Below are 22,303 nucleotides of genomic sequence, written 5' to 3'. Positions count from 1 at the left end.
AGTAGGCTCCACACTGTCAGCACAGAGCCAGATGTGGGGCTCAATCTCATGAACTGTGAGATCATGACCTGAGCACAAATCAAGAGTTGGACGCTTTACCAGTCGACTGAGCCATCCAGCACCTCCAAAGTTTGGGACATTTTGATCACCTCAGCACTCCTAATCCCTAGCCCAGGGCCCACACATAGGAGGTGTTTTATGCTTTGATTTCCTTACTGGATAAATATATATTTATTTACTGAGTTTCTTAAAGGCGTGGACAATGTATTAGTCCTCTTTGAGCCCCCATGCCCTACCATAGTATGTGGCATATGTTGGATGCTCTAAGTATTTGCTAAATGAATGCCCAAATCTAACTATTTGAAGGGTTGTCTGGGGGAAGAGGGAATAGACATTTTGTGTGGCTGCTGGGGAAAGAACCAGGATTTAAGGTTAAAAATTAAGGAAAGGAAGAATTTTCAAAAATTAATACAAATGATGAGTAACCTGAAAGGGATCACATCCAAACACTTCTATGGAATGTTTTTGGGTTCCAGGATTATGGGTAATTTTTATTATATTTTAGTAGTTTTGTGTTTTCTAAATATTTCTACAATAGTCTGTTATTTTCATATACAATAAATAAATAAATCCAATAATTAAATCAGAAAAAAGTTATTTAAAAAAGATATGGACAGGTAACAAGGTAATGGGTTCTCTGTCCCTAGAAGTGTTTGAGCAGCTGGAAATAAATGATACCTGCCAATGATGACAAGGAAGGGACTTTTCCATTGGGAAGGGAGTGGATGGAGTCCACATGCTCTGAGATTCTTCCGACTCCAATAGCCCTTGATACTGTTAACTGAATGATAAATGCTGAGTCCCCTTTCTCGGAAGAACTTGGTCTAGAGTGCTTGGCTGCCTGACATGCTTCCAGTGGCTTACTTACACCGGAACCTTACCGTGACAGGATTAGCTGCAGTTGAATCTGATTTGTGTTCAACTGAGACTGATATGCAGCAGGATTTAGTGATGCCAAGAGCATGAATATGTTTGTGTGGGATAGCATTAGATATCTGTCTGAATTGTTTGAGTGAGTCCTGATTAAAATGTTCTCAAATCAGCACTTAAATCACACATACCCTAAGTATTATATTTAATGGTTATTTTTTTTAAAAAAATAGACATTGCCAAACTGTGGTTTTGGTTAAATTAAAAAGATGAGCTCCATTCTGATTTTTGTGTTTATGGGCTAGTTTGGCAAACAGGACCGTTGTTTTTCTCTTTTAAGAGACAGGGCATTTAGACCATTTCCTCCATATTACAATAGTTTAGAATTAAGAGGGAACAGAATACTCCCAGAGGAAATCTGGTGTGTAGAAGTGAATCTCTGTGCAGAAAACAGTGAAACACACATAATATTCTTCTGATTACATGAAATCCCAGCCTAGATAGACAAACACAGAGAGAGAAACCTAAGATAATGAAGTAATAAGATTGATTTCTACAATGCCTGGTGAAAACCATTGTTTTGTTGTCATTAAGCCCATATAAAAGAACATGTGTTTGTTTTTGTGTATAAATGTGTTGTACCTTGGGCATTACTGATGTGAGTGGACTGGTAGTCAAAAAATAAAATAAGGCAAAAAAAGAATTCAAAAGGGAAAAATTAGAATTCACTCTTACTGCCCCCCACCCATAGTTTCCAGTGGAGTACTGTTATTCCAATGAACAAATGAGTCTATCACTTGTTTGAGTACTTTATATCTTTACATTATTTGACTTCTTTTAACTCTTCTCGGTTCTCAGTACCAAAGTGAATCTTAATCATTTCATTGATCGCAAGACAGAGGAAATGCATTTTCTTTCTATTGGATTCAAAATCTAAAAAGGTTTGCCCATAAAGGCATAAGGAACTGTGTAAACACAATGTGTCTGATTATATTCTTACAGAAAAATGCATAATAAGGTTTCAGAATTTCCAGCTCCCCCTCCCCATACCATCAGAAAGTTTTTCTTTGAAGTAGACAAGTTCAATATGTACTGGGTTGGGGGTATAGAATGAGAAGAATGTCAATATGGAACGTGCCCTGCAAGGCTGGGGTCTCGTGGCAGGACCAGGCTCTGTAAGGCCTTTGGGGGAGCTGGTTGCCTGTTTGGCCAAGTCCACAGCTAGAGGGCCTTACATGATCTGGTATATAGGACATTGACCAGAGCTCTCCTCACCTGGGCAAGTGCCTAAGAAAAGCCGGCCCTGGGAATTAGTGTCTTCCTTTAAAGGTCCTAAAGCCCTCATCAGTTCCACCTGCTCTGCCTTGTGCCTCCCTCTGCTCTTCTCTAGTTCCCCAGCTTACAACTTCATCAGATGCTTTTCCTCTCTCCTTTTGTCTCTGGTATCATTGACCTTGAGGGCCTCTTCTGGAAATGCTCCTCCTCTTGGTCTGGAATTCCTCCTTACACACCATCCTAATTTCACCTCCATGCTCTCCAATCTGTGACAGTGAATAAAAGAAATATCAGTGCCCCATATCCTCACTCCTGCCACCTTGGCCCATTCCCTATTAGCTTCCCTGCCATAAGAAGAACGTGGATAAAGGAGAACACAGGAGGGTAGGCACCAGAAACATGGCTTGTGTAACCATCTTTATTTCCATCAAAAGAGATAGTGTGATGGTTAACTTTATGTGTCGACCTGACTGGCCTAAGGGATGCCCAGAGAGCTGGAAAAACATTATTTCTGGGTGTGTCTCTGAGGGTATTCCTGGAAGAGATTAGCATTTGATTCAATAGACTGAGTAAAGAGATCCAGCCTCACCTGATTTGGGTGGGCATCACTGGGGGCCTGAATGAAACAAGATGGCAAAGGAAGGGAGGATTCTTTCTCTCTTCTTGAGCTGGGATGTACATCTTCCTCTGCTCTTGGACATCATAACTCCTGGTTTTTGGGCCTCCAGACTCCAGGACCAAAACCAGTGGCTCCCTGGTTCCCAGGACTTTTGACTTGGACAGAATGACACCACTGTCTTTCCTGGGTCTCCAGCTTGCAGATGGCAGATTGTGGACTTCTTGCCCTCTGTCACCATGTGAGGCAATTCCTATAATAAATCCCCTCTTATAGATCATTCTCTATATATCCTATTTGTTCTATTTTCTCTGGAGATCTCCAGTAATACAGAAGGTAAATATTCACAGAAATGGCTGATCTCATACCTTTGAGAATGGATGTATTGGGCAAATTATAACCATTTTTAAATACAAAAAATACCTTTGTAATATGCTTTACTGTTCACAAAAAAACTTTTATATACAGTTTTGATAACTGTGAAACAAATGCATGTAGAACTCTTAAACTAATACTTTTGCTCATTTATTTACATTTTTTCTCCCATATTTTAAGTTCTGAAATTGGGATGTGCCTGATAATCAGTGTGTTTTGCAGTTGTAATCCACCAGGAATGACTACGACTGGGTGTCACTCAAACTTGGTCCCAGTGCTCTGTGTTGTTACTTCAATTGAGTTATGTGCATGGTCGACACTACACATGTTAATTGCTGTTTAGCATGTCTTGAAAATAATAAGATCATTTGATTTTGAGACAAAAAGTTATCATGTACATAGAGAGGCAAAGAAATAGAAGGGTGGGATGAAATATGGCATCAGGGAACCGAAGAGCCATCACTGGAGAAATGACTACAGGTCCACAAGTCTTGCAAAGCAGCCACTAAATGTTTTATCCAATAAAGGAAGAGATCAACATGTAGATGAGGCTGGGTTTCATTTTGTTGCTGAAATAGATACAAAAGGATTACCTGTCACACATCACTCAAGGTACCTAAAGTCAGAAGAAACTGCTAAATCTCTCAGAGTAGATAAAAGACATTTGGAAGTAAAACAGCACTGATTATATTGTTATTAAGACATAGCATCATAATTTCATTTGTAGGATTTTTTTCCTCCCTTAGTGGTGTGTAAAAAATGGAGTGCCATCAAGTACCCATGGTTTTCTGCTGGATGCTATTACTTGACATTTAAGCTTCATGGCAGTTCTGTTCCATAGACGTTATGGTTCCCAAGCAAGCGATGAGAGATGAGTAATTTGCTCAGGCTGGTAATTTAGTTTTCGTAGAGCTAGGACTTGAATCCTCGTGTGTCTGTGCTCACAGCCTGTGCCACCTTCTCTAGACTTCACTGCTTTTGTCGAAATCTCCCTGATTTTCCAACCCCTCTGTCCTTCACAAGCACCTTTGGGGAAGAGTCGCTCCAGTAGGCCTATAAACTGGAGCTATTCTGGAACAAGATGACATTTTGAGTTTTTCATCTCAAAACTTAGATTTTGGGGACTAGAAATCCTGGCTAGAGCATTTATGGTATTCACTTCTCTGCAATGCACCATGAATTCCGCCTATATATTCCCTTACCTCATCTTGCAACTGTTTCCTAAAAGCAATTAAAAAATTTTTTTTAAATGTTTATTTTTGAGACAGAGAGAGACAGAGCATGAATGGCGGAGGGTCAGAGAGAGAGGGAGGTACAGAATCTGAAGCAGGCCCCAGGCTCTGAGCTGTCAGCACAGAACTGGACGCGGGGCTCTAACTCACAGACCGTGAGATCATGACCTGAGCCGAAGTCAGAAGCTTAACTGACTGAGCCACACAGGCGCCCCCCTAAAAGTAATTTTTAAATGTAAATTTACTTTTAAATTGAAAGATAAATTTCCCAAGGGTAATTTTGCAACCCAGTAATCTTTTATTTATGCCTGAGAATAAAGTTACAATAATAGGCCCAAAAGTGCCTACAGAAAGTAGGTGAATTGGAGATGACCGAATAAATGTCTCTCAACCTCACCAACAAAGGATCTTTCAGAAAAGTCATGTTAGCAAAATATGGAACATTTATTTTCGCCAAACTCCAGGTTCTCAAGAAATAACCAGATGAGAGTCTCACATATAAACGTTTGTTTCCACAGCTATCTGAGAGGGAAAAAGAATCGAAATAGAATGAAAATGAAAACCACTTGAATTTCTAACCATGATTATAATTGTATTCATCCCAACATTTTTAAAGGTTTAAATATGTTTAGAAGAGTGGTTTCTTCTTAGCTCAGGATCAGGAGCTACAGCCCTCTTGGGAAAGGGCACTCTGTGGTGAGCTAGCTGGCAATGGCAGTGGAAGTGCCAGAAATATCAGTGGGAAGCTGATGATTCTGAAATTGCAGTGTGATTCTAAACCTGGGAGAATTTGTTTGCATTTGGAATTACTACAGCACCATGGAATGAAACCAGAAAGATCATTATTCATACTTCATACATTTATTTCTCTTTAGATTTGATCCAAAGGCTCTGAGAATTGTATTCTAAACTAGAGGCATCCAATTAACGAAATCACAAGGACTGTAACAAGTAACAGAAATAATTCATTTCTTTCAACTTGAGCTGGTGGGTCCATTCTTTTCTTTCTTAGGATAAGCATTCAGTGAAAACAGAATGAGTATATAGACAGGTTGAGTTTTACCGTAATCTCTCTGCTACGAAAGGTTTGAACACATTGTTGGCCTTTAAATTAATAACTAATGTGGTGTCACTTAATATTCTATTTGTCTGTTACCAGCTTTTTTCTAATTAATTAAACAGCTTGGTTACTCAACTGACTCTTAAGAATGGCTGGTAGATTTCAACATAATATTTAGAGACTCATTTACAACTGTATGTCTGCTCACCTTTTCCTGCCTGGCTTCATAGGAGAAGATGTCTCCCTAGTCTAAGATGAATCATGTATCTATACTCTAAATATATACATTAAAATTAAATTTACCATTTGCCTCACCTCTTAAACTGTTGCTTCTGAATTTTCTATCTCAGTAAATGCTACCACCATGCATCAAGTTTCCTAAGAAAGCACGTAGGGGTCATGAGAGACTCCTTCCCATTCCTATACCCCGGCTCCATCCAGACCACCAGTATCCAATTCATTTTACTAATTCACTATTTTTCTTGCATTTCCATTCCCCTCTGTCTCCTCTGCCACTACACCTCACCACTTCTAAGAATGTCCCAAATGATTTCCCTGCTACAACTTTGTATATCTCTACAATCCATTCTGTATACCACTATCAAAATTATTTCTCTAAATGCAAATCTTAAAACCTTTCTAAGAAAGGTTCAGGGGCGCCTGGGTGGCTCAGTCGGTTAAGCGTCTGACTTCGGCTCGGGTCATGATCTCGCGGTCGGTGAGTTCGAGCCCCGCGTTGGGCTCTGTGCTGACAGCTCAGAGCCTGGAGCCTGTTTCGGATTCTGTGTCTCCCTCTCTCTCTGACCCTCCCCCGTTCATGCTCTGTCTCTATCTCAAAAATAAATAAACGTCAAAAAAAAAAAAAAGAAAGGTTCAAGATCCTTAGTATGGAACCAAGCTCTTTATGCTGTGGCCTTATAGGTCTCTCCAGCATCATTATGTACCATTCCTCAACAGCACAATAGCAACCTCCCTGCCCCCCACCCATGTTCCCATCCTACATAAGGACTTGCTGTTTTGCAAATGGACCATGTTCCCTTTCCCTCCTGTGCTTTTGCAGTGTGGTTCCCTCTACTGACCATTGTTTCCTTGTCTGCCCACAACACTCTTAGCTCTTTAGGACAAGTTCATTTTCTAACAAGCTCTGGGAAACAGTGAGGGAGCCCATGCTTTGGCTTTGAGTTCAGAGTCAATTACAGTGGTGTCTTCTCCTGTATTTCCACAGGACCCTGTGCAAACTTTCATCAAGGCACTTGAGCATTTCAATTTTTGTTCTATGTGATTATCTCTTCTACTACGCTATAAAATCCTTGAGGGGAAGAGCTGGGTCTTTTATTTTTCTATCTCCAGGCCAAGCATGGTACCTGTTGCTTGCTAACTGTTCATAAATTGCTACGGCATGAATTTTAATCCTTTTCCCATCACTTCTGGAAACTTTGCTCAAGCAGAGTTGTTTTTCTTCTTTCTTTTTGCATGTTAACAACCGCCCCCCCCCGCCCCGCCCCAAGTCTAATTCATCTTTAGAACAAACAACAAAACACTTTCTGTATCTTAGCCCCAATTTGTTGAAAATAGAGTCCAATTATTGCTTTAAACTCCTAATCTCCTTTTGATTCTTTAACCCACTGAAATTTGACTTTTATGTCATTACTCCAATGAAATTGTTCCTACCAATAATGCCAATTGCTTCCTAATTGTAAAGCTCATTCTTTATCTTAAGTGATTACTCTTCAGGATTTTACATTGTTAATCTCTCCCATTTCCTGAAAGCCTTATTTATTTGGCATTTGTGACATTATTTCCCCTGGTCTATAACATCTCTGAACACAAACCAGCCAATCCAGTGTTCCTTTGTTTAAAAGTTAGGTATCCCAAAGAAGCCCTTATTAGTTCTTTTGTCTTATTCTTCCTGAGTAATTTCAGCAAATTCCACATCTTTGGTGACCATATATATATCCCATGAGGCAAAGTGTTGACCCCCCCCCCCAGAACTGTTTTCAATTTGTAATAACTTCTGTGACTCCCAATACCCTCAAACTTTACATGTTAAAATTCAATTGTTTCCTTTTTCAAACTTGGCCTCTTATGTAGTTCCTGTCCTCATGAGTTATCAGTAGAGTCAAGGTAGAATTAAGGGAATTGACTACTTACATTTTTTCTAGGTTTCTGTAGTCCTCTTATATGCATTCCAAGTTAGCTTTTGTACTAATTATCTATAGTTATGGAACAAATTTCCACACACTTGGTCACTTAAAACAGCATATATTTATTATCTCAAAGTTCTCCTGGGTCAAATGTCGAAGCATGGCTTACCCGGGTCCTCTGCTCAGGGTTTTGCAAAGCTGCAGTCAAGGTGTTGGCTGGGGCTGGGATCTTCTTCCAAGCTCCTTGGCTGTTGGCAAAATCCATTCCCTTAAAGTCGTAGAATTCATTGCAGTTTGCTTATTCAAAGCCAGTGGAAGAGAGAGTCTCTGACTTGTTCACTCTTTTTTAAAGGGCTCATGTGATTAGATCATGCACACTTTTGTGCATATCCTTTTGACTAACTCAAAGTCAGTTGATTAAGAAACTTCTTCACCTTTGCCATGTAATGTACCATAGTCATGGGAGAGACTATCCTATTCTTTTTGCCATATTCTATTAGTTAGAAGCAAGTTATAAGTCAAGGGGAAGGGTCAGGGTATAGACCATTGGGAATCATCCTATAATTCTGCCCGCCACAGCTTAATTTTTTTTTTTAATATGAGTGATGGAAAAAACCATAAAATGTAATTTGGAGATATTAAAAGTCTGAATATAAAGAAGAAAAGTATAGAACTGTAACATCTCAAAACTCGATGGAAATGGCACATACTTTGAAGATGGTGAAAATGGTTTTCTGTGCTTGTTGTAGCTTACACTTACTGCCTTGGGCAATAGATATATCTAAGTACCTAAACTTTAGATCATGTTATGTGAACCTAAACAGAACAATCAGATAAGTTGTTCAGAAAGACAGACATTTAATTACATAACTGTCTTCACTTGAGAACAATTTTACCATGTGTTAACCTCATTTGCATTAGGAAAGAATAAACATAATTGTATGTCTATATTAAGTTATATGTTTGACTTTTCCTCATAGGGCTGTACTTTTCTTCTAATACTTTGACAGACTGTAGTTTTCATCAGAGGTGCTTGATCTTTCCTTGGGATAAGTATTTCAGGTACCTTGTGAAGTTGTATTCTTACAACTTACAATGGCATATCTACAGGGGTTCCTAGATCCCTGACTCTCCCCTTTCTTCCCTGTATCATCTGTAGCTCCTTTTTCTGAATGCATCATACAGATGTTCTGGAGTTAATGCAGGTGCCATTAGAATACGAAATGTATAAAAATCCTGCCACTCTTGGGTTCTGCTTTTTAGGGAAAACTGTTCCATTCAGTAAAAACACAATGTGACTTGGCTAACTTAACTCTTTTTTCTTGACATTGGCAGTGATAACGCAATGCCATTGTATACAATCAGTGTGAGGTCGGCTTGCAAATCCCTACAGATATGTGGTTACTTCTCTACTTTCCCTTTCTTTTGCTTGGGCGACAGCCACATTGATGCACTGGAGCCACTCTTCTGCATTCTTCTCATCCTTGGCCTTGAAAACATAGGTTTTATTGTCTGTGAAGATTTCAAAAGCCCGAGGGAGGGAGCGGTCCCTGCGTTTCCTGGCCACAACTTTCACACTCTGTACTTTGCTGAGTTCTATTGGGGAGTCATCAGGATCATCTTTCTGAAATGCATATGGGAAGGAAAGAACATGAGCTGGTTCCCACAGTATGAAAAGATCTTTGGCAACTGGAGAATTTTCCAAGAGGATTAGAAGCCTTTCACTGCATATAGTTGTTATATGCTTTGTTACTTTAAATGCTAAGGCCTCACAGAGTCATTAGACCAATGGAAGGAGTGAGCAATTGACCCTGTGTTACAGTATATTAAGTTGGGACAAGATGGCCAATTTGGAAGAAATTATTATACGGTGAGTTTTGGGAAATGTTTAATTCATATTTCTTAGATTTTATGTCATTTTTATTGATACCAACACTGTATCAATAGGGCAAAATGCAACAGTACAATAGAGTACTATTAAGTCAGCATTTGAGATACTTGGGGAAGCATGAAATTGAATTTTCCTGCGTGTTATCTCTGAGAAAGCGGTATTAATTGAAGAAACAGAGTTCTAATGTTTATGTAGATCAAACTGTTTTTGAAACACACTGGAGCTCTGGAAGCATGATTTGTCTATGAACATTAACTGAAAGAATACTTAATGATTTACATTTTTCTTGAATCAAAGCAGGGGCTTAAAGATCACTGCAACACGAGGGTCATCACAACAGGCTAGTATGAATGGTTTCAAGAGATCAAATACTTCTTCACAGCAATTTCTTCAACATCCCTGAACGCATCTGTCTCCTAGAGCATGCGTCTCTTCTTGAGGATCTTGCCAATTCTCCTTTGCCACCTCCCCTAGGCAGTCACCCTTTTTTCATTCTTCAATGGAAAGGCACCCTTCTCACTCATCCCAAACTTACCATGGTGTATTGTCCAACTTGGAAAATCTCAGAAGAATCAAACAAATAAGAAAAGCAACTCAAAATATTGATCTCAGGGAAGTGTCCTTCAACTAAAGCAACATAATCACTCTCCAGCTATTTCATTAAGAGATGCATTTCCAATAGCATTTCACTCTTTAATGTTTAGTAACTATTTATTACATTTTGTATTACACTTTTGACTTTGCATAAGTGATATAATTTAAAAAATATTTTAAAAATCTTAGCATTGAGTGACTGGTAGTAATAAAAAATTAAAATAATTAAATTTCAATTTATATGTGTAGTTTTATGGTAGTGAAAAATGATTGGGTGATCAGGATAAATGCTGTGGGAGTAGAAAAAATATTATTTCAAAGAAAAATGATATCATGTAACCATTTTGATTAAAGATGAACTAATTCATGTATTTTTTTAATGGACGGTGTTAGGTGTCAAACTGCTATGGTATCTTAGCCCAGTGGTCATATTGAAAGGAGAGGTGTGGTCTTTTTATCTTAAAATGATAATGTTTAGGGGTGCCTTGGTGGCTCAGTCGGTTAAGTGTCCAACTCATGACGGCTCAGGTCATGATCTCATGGTTCATGAGTTCAAGACCTGGATCAGGCTCTGCACTGTCAGTGGGATTCTCTCTCTCTCCCTCTCTCTCTGTCCCTCCCCCACTCTCACTCTCTGTCTCAAAATAAGTAAATAAGCCTAAAAAAGAAAATGATAATATTTATAATTCAACAGAAATTACAGTTTGTGTGACTTTTTAAACTTATGATTGACTAAAAAAAATGCTACAAGGTATTACACAGATTTTTCAAAATTCTTTTAGGGAATAGACAGAATAAAGTTTGAAGAGACGTGTATTACCTAATACTTTGTTAGTTTACTTTGGTTTCTAGTAAATATCTGACAGCAATAAGATTATATTTCTTTGAATTAGTCTGTAGTATAGAAATTGATACATGGAGGAATTGATCAAGAGAACAAAAAGTTACCACAGTTCTCTAAAGAGGGACAGCGAAAATTACCCAAGAGACATGGGCGGGAAGTCAAAGGGCACCTTGCCTGGCTGGTTGGTAGAGATCAAGACCTTAAGAATGCAAAAGTAAAAAAATAACACCATAGTCTTTCAATTCTTATTAAAAATGCACATTTTTCTCATTTACAAGAAAGGTCCTTTTTGATGGGGCAGAAGCTTCGGCTGGATTGGTGACCACTGCTAGGTTCCTGTGTCCCTGGGGATGAGAGGGAAGTTGCTGTGGTCTTTAGAGTACATTATATCACTTCCCAATATTTGAGCCACACGTTCTGTCAGATTTCTAAAATGTCAAGCCATTATTTCCCTCTAAAGATGTCAAACAAGTTAGCCAACTATAAGATAGCTTATTCGCTAAGCTTTATTAAAAAGCTCTGAATCAAGAAGTCTAAAGGTGGTTATTTGAGTTCAGGAAAGACGTTCTTATGCACTAACTCTGCTCCATCTCAAGGGATCTAAGAGATCACTGCATCTTAACTTCTAATTCTGATTACTTTAATAAAAACAGGAAATTCAGGTGGTCATTTTAAACACTTTCAAGTACTTCAATATGGAGCAGTGCTAACAAAAAATTTCTTTAAACCGCCAGTAAATAACTGTCTAAGTTGAGCACATCATTTACTTCCCTTTCAAAAAGATCTTCAGCCACAGAAAGGTCCATCTGTACATTTTACAATACACACAGATGAAGAAAGCAGCACGAGCTTAGCATAGGTATCACCAATTTTTTTTTTCATTCAGAAAGTTAACTTCAAGTTTTATTGATTAAAAAAGCGTTTGATCAAAATTTGTTGTAATTCAGATATACGATACTATATAGCTATTGAGTAAAAAGTTCAAATAAATTTTATAATGAGCATTCTAAAGACACAGTGCCTATGTTCTCATTGACTCATAATTTTAAATAATTTAAAATCTTTCATTAATTAATTCAGAAACAGTTTGGTTTGCCACTGGCTCTGTATTTTAAGTGTTCACGGGAAGCAGGACGGTGCCTTCATTTAACAACGTGCTTTGATGTCACACGGCCTGTGTCTGACTCCAGTTTTATCCCTTTCTGCCTTACTGGCTCTATCCTTGGTCAAGCCAGTCAGAGTCTCTGTCTCTCTGTCTCTTTCTATCTCTGTCTCTCTCACAAGGGGAAGGGAGTGAGGCAGGGTCTGATGTTACATGATGTTAAGGAACCATATGGTAGAACAAGTTTGAGATACACTAAACAAAATTAAGTGGGCCCTTTCCTGCAAGACTTGTCAGAGCCTTTAGCTCCTTTGTATTTCCCAGATGTCTTTGACCAGGACCAAAGACAACTCCTGGTAATAATTGACAGATCCTGGGTCCCAAAGGCCATGAGTGGAGCACAATGGGTACAGAGGTGTGAGCAGGGTGTTGTATGTGTGTTCTCGGCGCATCTTTGCACAGGAGTAGATGGCCATGTGGGCATATGAACATGTTTTCTCCATCACTCTGATTCTGGGGCTCAAATAATACCTGTAAAAGTGGGACTGGACAAGAATCCAAAGGCCAGCGTCTTGCCCTTCCTGGCTTGCCTGGTAGCTAGATAAGACTGAAAGTGCCTCCACTGCCTGCTCAAGTCAGATTCCACAAGGCTATCTTGGCATTGAAATTAACCTGGTGCCTGCCCCTCCCAGGAAAGACACAGGCAAGTAAGGGTTCTCAGTTGTGGAAGCCGCTGGGATGGCCCAGCCCAAAGGAACATGCTTCCACCCTCCGGCAGGGAGGGAAGGAGGGAGGACAAGTCACCCCAGACGCAGCATCCACAACATGGCAGTAACAATAGTGCTGACCTCAAAGGACTGTTCTGAGGATTCTTGAAGGCAATCCAGCATGGCATGTGATAAGCTATTATTACTATATTCAAAATATCCAAGAAGTAGGTCAAGCTTTCTTTCTTCCTGATCCTGAATAAGTAGAATTTAACGATAAATAAAACTGATTTGAAAAGAAGGGGATAACTTTGCATTGTCTATTAGAATAGAATGCTGCTTCAGAAGTTTCCCACTAGAAATTCAGAATACAGATATTTACTGAGCCTCCTAGTTTCAGATTGAAAGTTATATTACATGAATATTTATTAATTCTTTTAGAATCATATTCTATTCATTAACTGAATACTAAATACCTAAAATGTGAACTTAGCTGACTACGAAAAGGACTTAAATAACTCAGCCTTTGTTTCTTTATCCCAGCCTACTGTCCCCCTTCCTTGGGTCCCTGCCTCCAAATATAACCTTTAGTATAAATGAAATCAAGGTCCATATCATAAGACATTATGTAGCTGATCTATGAGGAAACAAAAGGCACACTGTTCAAGTCAAGCTCGCTGTGTAGTTCTTCTGCAGTTCATCTTTCTAAAACTTAAGTCAACAAAAAAGATCTACCATAATAAATTGAAGAGAGACAGTGAACCAACTAATGTAGGGCTGAACAGAATAGACAGTCCAAGGGGCATATGCAGTAAAATGATGCTGTAAAATTATAAATGGAGAAGGAAAAATTATTGGTGTTTTAACTCAAGACAAAATGCCTAGCTGCTTGGTGGAGAACAGGACCTTAAAAATGCAAGTGTAAAAGACAAGAGGGAAACTTACAGACTTTCCTTTTTGAAACAGAAGTTGATTTCCGGCCAGCGTAAAATAACGAGTTTTCCACCTTTTGATGAACTTCCATCTGACTTGCTTCTCTTTAAGTTTTCCTTCCATGAGAGGCTGGCCATCTTGGTTTACAACTGTTGAAGGTAAGAAAATGATCAAGCCTTTTATTTTCCATTATTTATTTGGCAAGTGATCAAAAGTCAGAATTGTACAATGAACCTGAACCCAGTAAGCATATTTGGAGAGTGTGCTAATAAATTATGAATTTGGTTAACCTTTCCCCCTTTGTCCCTAAAGGAATGCACAATTTAGATATGATAATGAGAAAGTGTTGAAAGACCTCACTGAGATTTTCAAAAGGAATATAGTTCACTAAAAGAGCATCTGGTTAGCAGTGGTTAGGGGGGATCCAGATATCCAGACATCCAGCCCGCTGTGCTTAACTCTTTTGTTTCATGATATTCTGTTCACATGAACTGCTTAGAAATGCAACTTTATAAACCAAGTATATTTAGTTATTTAACAGCAAAAGTCAAAGCAGTGCCCTCAAAGATGTTAGGTGAAGACATAACATTGCAAAGGCAAGCCCAACACTTTTGAACATGGTATTTCCACTCTCTCGCACACACACACTCCTTTTTCCACTCTGCATGTACCCATTGAACAACTAATTATTTCACGCATCAGCTCAAATGTTACTTCTTTTGGGAGACCTTCCCCAAACTTAGACCAGAGTGCATTCATCTGCCATATGTTCTGTAGCATCTGGCATGTTTCTTTCACATCAAGCATTACTGGTAGATAGTTATGGTGTTTATCTGATTCATGTCTGTCTTTCCCATTAAACTGAAAGCTCTGTGAAGGTAAGATCTTTGCTTTGTTCGCTCATGTATCACCAGGCATCTAATACAGTGCCTGGCAGATATAGGGAATTTACTAATATTTGTTGAATGGAAAGGTTTATTTTATAGTGAGGTAGAATGCATATGATTGCACATCATCATAGAGTTAGATTTGTTACAATATCAGAAGTTATAATGTTCAACTAAAGAATTCCATTTCTTTTGCCAACTACATAAGATTCACTCTCCAAATTCATATGAATTCTGATTTCTGGGGACTATGACAATACTTACTTATATATATTATGTTCAATTTTCATAGCACTTTGAAAGTAATGAAATGTGTTCCTTCATTTGGAAATTTAGACAGTGCCTGTTTGACCATGCAAATAAAACCTAGCCTTCCTAACCTACCATTTCTGTTTTCTAGTAAAAGTCAAATAACTACCTTAGATAAGGAGGATTTGTCCACCTTGACAGCATTTTCGGGATAAGAATGATGAAATATATGAAATACATAGTTTCCATAAACAAAATTCTACTAAGGCTAGTTTGGCCATGTTTCCTTCCTGTCTGATGACTCTTCAATTGGATGTTCCATTGTCAACCCCAAATTAAAAACTGAAAACATTATCAAATATATTGTTAGATAGTGACAGGGCTATGATGAAAATGAAGCAGGATTGGTGCACATGCACATATGTTAAGAAAGAGCTTGGACATTCAAAGGGACCTTTATTCTGAGACGTCAGTGTTGAGAAATCTCTCCCATCTCTAGAGCAACTTCATGGTGGCTAGTAATGTGCACAGCAGAGCATAGGGAAAGCAGGAACTCAAGCAGTATTGACAATAGATACAAGAAAATGATATCAGTGTTCTGTTTTGCTTTGCTAGAGATCATCTGATTTAGAGTATTCTTAAAGACAATAATGCTCTTTGCATATTTAAATTTTCCATAAACAGTGTTTGCTTCCTTTGTGCAACCTCCACACTCTGCAGTTACTGCAAATGCTCTGTCTTCACTGTTCTGTATGTCCTAGAGAGTCAGAAGAGCCTCCCAGTGTGGGCCTGGACCAAAGATTCAGTGTTTACTCACAGCGTGCTGCTGAGTCATGAAGGGGGCAGCAGCCTGTCTGACAGAAGGAACAGAAGGTCCAAGGGAAGATCCAAGAAGAAGAAAACAAACTCTAGCAAACAATGAAAAACCCAGGCCAGAATTTACATTAAAATCTTTCCTAAACTAAAACATCCATTTCCTATGCTTTCACAGTAGAGAAAAATTGCTAACCTAATTATAATGTTCAAGGATTTTTGCATAAGAATTCAGAAGAGTTAGATTGAAGTCCTTTCAAATGCAGTTTTCTGATCAGCTCAATCCCACCTACTTTAAAAAAAGGTTGAGATCACAATTCAAAATTAAGAAACTTATGTGAGGACACGAGGTAAGTAGCACTACTTTCTCCTCCATCTCCTGCTTTTATTGAAGACTTTACCTCATAGTTTGTAATCACATTTCTTTCTTACAATGGTTTTAATGGCAAGATGACTTAATGTAACGGCTTCATAAGAGTACATTTTTCTAGTCTCCATCTTCCATGTTTACTCAAAGAAGCATTTGAAATAGTCATGATATTTGACCTGATTTGAAATCATGGTTGATTTAGGTAATATTCAAGCACATGAATCCTTCTGGATCTGACCTAGGGGATTAACTTCAAGTATTTCTCTTCAAGGCAGTGAGAGGCTAAGAGAAAAATTACCAGGTGTACTCACAACTGCAAAGAAAAGATCTTTCCCCTCCCCCCGCCGTTCCTGAAACCAGCCAGGGCGCGCCCGGTTGTAGTCTGACATAAAGGCAGGAACCAATCAAGTTCTGCTGAATGGTTTGAAATAAAGGCGGGAACCAATCGAGTTCTGCTGAGCGTTCAGATTTAAATGTTAACCAACAACAGCTCTGTAACCTCTAAAAAAAATCCCTAACTTGTTTGTGCCTGTCTATAAAAGAAGCTGTAAGATCCTTACTCGGGGCCTCTTAGCATCACCGGCAACGAGTGCGCGGAGAACCGGGTTCGAACCTGCAATAAATGACCCTTGCCGCTTGGCTTTGACTCTGGACTCTGGTGGTTTGTTTTCGGGGGGTCTTTCGAATAGGGGCATATCAGCAGATCCAAATGTTGCACTTGAAGAGTGTGTGACAAAAGTTTGCAAGAAGCACTTGGCAAACAGCTGAAGGAATTGTTTGAGACATGGAGTGGGTAACATATCATACCCACAGACCTGCATAATGACCATATGACAATAATGATCATGAAAGACTCAAGACAAAATGAAAGGCTTACTTGGGCACAAAAGGATAGAGGACTATCAAGAAGTGCTACTAAGCAGAGACTTTTCATTGTAGCCCAGCCAAAACTACCTCAGGGAAAAAGTCCATGGAAAGGGTTGTAGGAAGAAAATGTTAGCAGAACTTTAAACAAGCTTCATGTTAGGGCCCAAATTTATGCATCAAAGTCAGCTTCAGATAATTTCATAAAATCCAGGCTATTTGTAGCTGTAGTATTAACTTAATAATAGTTTCAAAAGGCAAAAAAAAAAAAAAAAAAAAAAGAAAAGAAAAGACTTAAAATTTTTTGCTACTATCCCACGTCTTAATTTTTTTTTTTGCAAGTATGTCTGGCATATGCACCAGAGGTCCTATGTCATTTTACTAGGTCTATTGCCCATATCATGTCCTTGTAAGCAATAATTCTCATGATAACACTGACTCTTTGTGATCAAATCAGGGAATTAACTCTTTCAAAGGGTGTTTATATTCGATTTGAAAAATAACATGTGGAATATGACTATGAGAGAACGATCATGTATTCGAAACTCTCTTGTTTGCATGGAACACACACAGGATCATCTTCTTTCTTGCCAATTAATGCATTATTTCATTTAAAGCACCACAATGTGGCTAAGACATTATCTACCAACCTGGATTTTTTCTTTTTTTTTTTTTAATTTTTTAACGTTTATTTATTATTGAGAGACAGAGAGACACAGAGCATGAGCAAGGGACGGGTAGAGAGAGGGGGAGACAGAATCTGAAGTAGGTTCCAGCCTCTGAGCTGTCAGCACAGAGCCCGACACGGGGCGTGAACTCCCAAACTGTGAGATCATGAACCGAGCCAAAGTCAGTTGCCTAACAAACTGAGCCACCCAGGCACCCCGGATTTGTTCTTTTTTTTAAATGTCAGTGGCTGAATGGCTATGGGATATTAAACTGATTTCTCTTGTGCAACTGGAACCCAAACTGTTATTGTGTTTATCAACTTAAAAGTCTTTCTGAGGGTCAATATAAACGTTTATACATTAACTATATTTCTTTTGTGCACCAAGAGTTGAAGATATTTATGTTGATAAAAAATGAATTTTGAAGATGCTAATCTTACTCAGCATGAAGTGGATGATTAAGAGTGAAGTAATGCCAGACAGATACCTTAAAGCTGAGAAGCCCTACAGCAGAAAGGGTAATGCAATAAAGAATACCTCTCTGTTTATCTATCAGCTATCCAGCCATCGCATACATACTTTTGTTCACAGATAAGTTGTAAAGTACTGTGTTTGGATCTGATGGAGTTACAAAGCTCAGCTCAGAGAGAGCCTGAATTTATCATCTTGTAGGTGGAGGTAAAGCATTTTACAAATTATACAGTGCCACTGGAGAGGTAAAAATCAAGCACTACAATATGCAAAGTCAGGAAATTCTACTTGTGGCTGGGAGGAGGTGACCAGGCAGCTGGGTCTTGGCTAAGGAAAGGAGAGAGGGTATTCTAGGAAGAGGGCAGAAAAGGACTGAGGTACAAGAAGGGTGTGTAAGGGAAAGCACATGAAAAGAAAAGAACCTAAAAATCTGGAAAGATCCATGAACACATGAGCAAATTCATAAAACTGTTGCTTTGGAAGAAAGCCATATGTGGAAGGCTGAGGGTGTGAAGGCAATTCAAGATTTTCTAAGTGTAAGATCCAGGAAAGAGATTGGGTATCAAACTGTCATGGTGAGGTCATATTGGACTTTAATTGAAGGTCCTTTTGAATATTTGTTAGAAAGGACTTTGCTTTTCTTAAGAACTAAGCAGGGGCCTAGAGCCTGTGTGGGTCCAGCCAGCATAGGCATGAGGCCTCCTGGGCCCCAGATGGGATCAGTTATATGTCAAGAAGAGTCTCAGCAGGAAATAGAGGACACCTCAAGCTGGGTAATTGAAGGACTTAATAAAGGGGCTATTTACACAGATGTGGGCAAGGTGTAGGAAAAGCACCATAGTACTCTGGGGCCAGGAACCATGGGGAGGCATAACACCCTCTGCATGAAGAGGAAAGGGGAGAGAACAGTTAGGACTTGGAGGGAAACTTATATGGAGAACACTGTTTGTCATGAGCTGTGGCCTTGGGCACAGGACAGTCAGCCTGCAGCAACCAAGCAGAGGGGAATGTGGGAACAAATAACCCTACCTCACTCTGCTTCCTCCCTGTGATCATCTGCCTTTGTCCCTAGTGGTCAACTGTAACTGAAAGTCAGAGGTAGTGGAGACTGGAACACACTGGAGGGATACCTCCTAACTGGGGCAGAGGAAGCAGGAAAGCTTCATCTGGAATAAATGTGTCTGAGCTGAATTCTGAAGAACAAATAACAATAAGGAAGGTAAAGGAAGAAAAGATATCCTGAAAAAAACAAAAAGCCAAAGCTATTTGCAAAAGGGCAAGGCTTAGATAGGAGTCATGCAATGCATACTAGAAACTAATTCATTCTATGTGATGGAAGCCTGGTGGGACTTTGAGGGCAGGAGATGAGGTGTGAGAGTCAGGGAAAGATTAAGCCTAAAGATCTTTGGACATTGTGCAAAATGGAATCTGATGCTTTGTGATAGAACATAATGAAAAATAATAATTTCTGTAGTCATACAATCCCTTTTATCTCAAGTGCACTAGAGGTCAGTGTTTCAAGGTCTCCATCTTGTTTTAAGGTTTGTTGCAATTCTGAATATGTCGTTAGCAATTTATAATTTATTTAAACATAGCGTGTTGAATGTCATGTTTACTCACCAGTATAATAGATCATACAGAGCTATACCAAAAAGTTTCTCTGATATAGGCCTATAGTTTATGGGGTAAGGACAGTGATTTTGGAGCCAGACCTCAGCCGAAGTTCAGAATCTGCTACTTAACAACTGACTGATCTTGTGCAAGCTACTTCACTGAACTTCAGCTTCATCCTCTAGAGTTGTAATGCTTAGCCACAGGGCCACCACAAATGGCTGTGCAGGTTGTTCACTGCACAAGAGCACTCAGCCAAGGTGGTGAGGAGGGTCTGAAATTCAGCTTGTATTTTGCTGTTCACCATCCATTCCCAAGTGGATTTCATCCATCATAAATAAAGGCACACAAAAGTGTCTTTAAGGCTAACCTTAACCGAATGTCTGGTACATGGTAAGGGATAAATAAATAGTAGCTACTATCATCATGATCACGATATCATCATCAATATAAAATGATCATCACCATCCTTTTATTGTGATGATGAACAGATGGTTTTTTATAAATACCATATCCTAATGGTTCCAGGATAAAATCTGCCTCCCTCCCTCAAATCAAGAATGAAGTAAAATCCACATGAAGGCATTAGGAATAACAAGAGAATTCAGAGTGAGACAGGGAACACTTTTAAGGTTCAAGGACTTTAGGCTTTGAACTTAAGATGTGACAGGCAATTCAAAGAGTCCCAAAAGGGAGGTAAACTCTTCTGTTTTTGTATAACTAGTTCATTTATTCACCAAGACTGCCATTTTGAAACCAATCCAGTAGGGATTGGGCTGCATTGGGAGTGTTTTCTACATCATCTGTGGTTGCTCCCTTTTCTTCCAGACTTCCTGCTTGTTCTTAGGACAGTAGTTGGTAACCCCCATATAACTACTATTCACATTGCAAAGTGACTGCCATTCAGACTCAGAAATCCATTATACTGTATGCTTTTTGGCTTATGTAACTTTTGCTTGAAAACATTGGATGTGCAGGAATAACCCATAACTGAGATTGCCATGAATTTAATTTGTGATACTTGAATTCTCAATCATTCTTTCCTGATTGTTAAATACCTTTAAAAGAAGGCAACTTCTGGAAGAAAAAAATATATATACATCTCAAATACTTAGCTTTTAAATAAGAACTAAGAAAAAGTATCTTTTTAAAAACTTGCCCTTGAAATTACTGCTTCTGGGAATTACAACTCCTATACAGTCTGTGGGGTATTTCTTTGTATGCACGGAGAGTCTCAGATTTACTTGAATTCCCTTCTGTGGTTTTACTAATTTGTGTGTGTGTGTGTGTGTGTGTGTGTGTGTGTGTGTGTGTGTGTGTCAGTTCTGATAAAGCCAACTATAATTATAGAGGAAATGCTTAAAGAGGGGTAGAAGCACTAAAATGAGGAGGGCATAGGAGCCACATTTAGTAAACTGAGCATCTGTGGTTTTTGAAATCACTAAGGATTGTAACAAATGGTATGTTTCTAGTGAATATCCTGCCAGTGTTTTAGAGTGCCATATTTACTTATCAGTAGTGAATGAATGAGGAGGCATAATCCAGCATAGATTTTGAAACATCCTACAAGATGCTATGAAGTCCAGAATAGGACAAAAAAACTCAATTTGACAGCAGCTCTTTGATGACATTTTCACATGTAACTGAATGGCTTCCTTCCTTAATAATTTTATACCCATCAGAACATAGTATGCTCTCTAGGCTTCTCTACCAGTCACTGAAATATTGATCTAAAGAAGCCTCAGAACTATTATTTTATAAGCCTGTAGAACAATATTTTCCAGACTGTATTCTGAAGGCCACCTTCAGAATTATTCGCTGGCTTGGAATTATTCACTGGCTTGTTAAAATGCACATCCCAAGGTACCACCCAAAGCTACTGAATCATAATTTTGGGGTGGGGTGAGGGACCTTACATTTTTAACAAGATACCCAGGTGATTTTCATGTAGCTCAAGAACTTCTAGGAAATGATAGCAGCCTCATGGCAGATGACAGTAATAGGTCATAGAATACACAGAATTGTTAAACTGCAAAACCAATAATGAATAGAAAATTGTTATGATCTTTTTATGAAATTAAAGAATAGGATAGCAGTATAAGATAATACGCATATCCTTGGCTTAAATCAATAGAGTTACAGAAAAAGAATGCTCAGAATCAATGTCTGTGGAATTTGGCTTATTTATTGTATCATCAGTGAAACAAAAATTCTAAAGCCACTTGATAAAAAGGTAATCTGTTCAGTAGTTGTGCGCAGTAACCACGATCACCTTTGTGCCTTTTATGGGAAGCTATCAGTGAGGACTGGCCCAGACTTGCCTAGTAATGACTGCTAGAGACCAATGGGAAAAGATCAGAGATGGTGGAAATGAATGAAGATAATTGCTTAATTTCAGGATTGAGCTTTGAATAAGAGAGGGTTCCACACATGTTTCTTATGTTGGTCCCACACTGCTATTCTATTAATATGATCTCATGGATAGGTCTTCCTGGCAAACCTGGCCATAGGATTTTAGACAGTTGTAAATGTTGAGTACTTTCCCACACTGTGTACTGTAGAGCTGCTTTCCTTGCACAGGGAAAAAGAGATATGACATACTTGTCATCTGGTTTGGGTTGTGCAAGTTGAGCACATCCTAGCTATTGTCCTAGCTCCCTGTACATT

At 38.8% G+C, this 22,303-nt stretch overlaps 1 protein-coding gene across 4 annotated transcripts in view; it reads right to left on the bottom strand.

Moving 5' to 3' along the window:
• Positions 1 to 1,782: 1,782 nt before the first annotated feature.
• VEPH1 (ventricular zone expressed PH domain containing 1) overlaps positions 1,783 to 22,303 on the bottom strand; it is a 242,511-nt gene continuing 221,990 nt past the window's right edge. Inside the window, exons 12-13 of one of the 4 annotated variants that reach the window (XM_042955580.1) lie at positions 13,716 to 13,852; positions 1,783 to 2,471 (exon numbers count right to left, since the gene is read on the bottom strand). In XM_042955580.1, coding sequence (XP_042811514.1) covers positions 2,376 to 2,471; positions 13,716 to 13,852 — 233 coding nt within the window. In that variant the 3' untranslated portion in view covers positions 1,783 to 2,375. Of the gene's footprint in view, positions 2,472 to 3,563; positions 3,766 to 7,740; positions 9,257 to 11,194; positions 11,306 to 13,715; positions 13,853 to 22,303 lie in introns of those variants that run through there. The other 3 variants (XM_042955578.1, XM_042955577.1, XM_042955579.1) reach the window with 3 other exon arrangements.

The sequence above is a fragment of the Panthera leo genome, chromosome C2, assembly GCF_018350215.1.
Source record: "Panthera leo isolate Ple1 chromosome C2, P.leo_Ple1_pat1.1, whole genome shotgun sequence".
Taxonomy (NCBI): domain Eukaryota; kingdom Metazoa; phylum Chordata; class Mammalia; order Carnivora; family Felidae; genus Panthera; species Panthera leo.
Note: the sequence above shows the minus strand (reverse complement) of the source record. Positions and strands in the feature narration are given on the sequence as shown.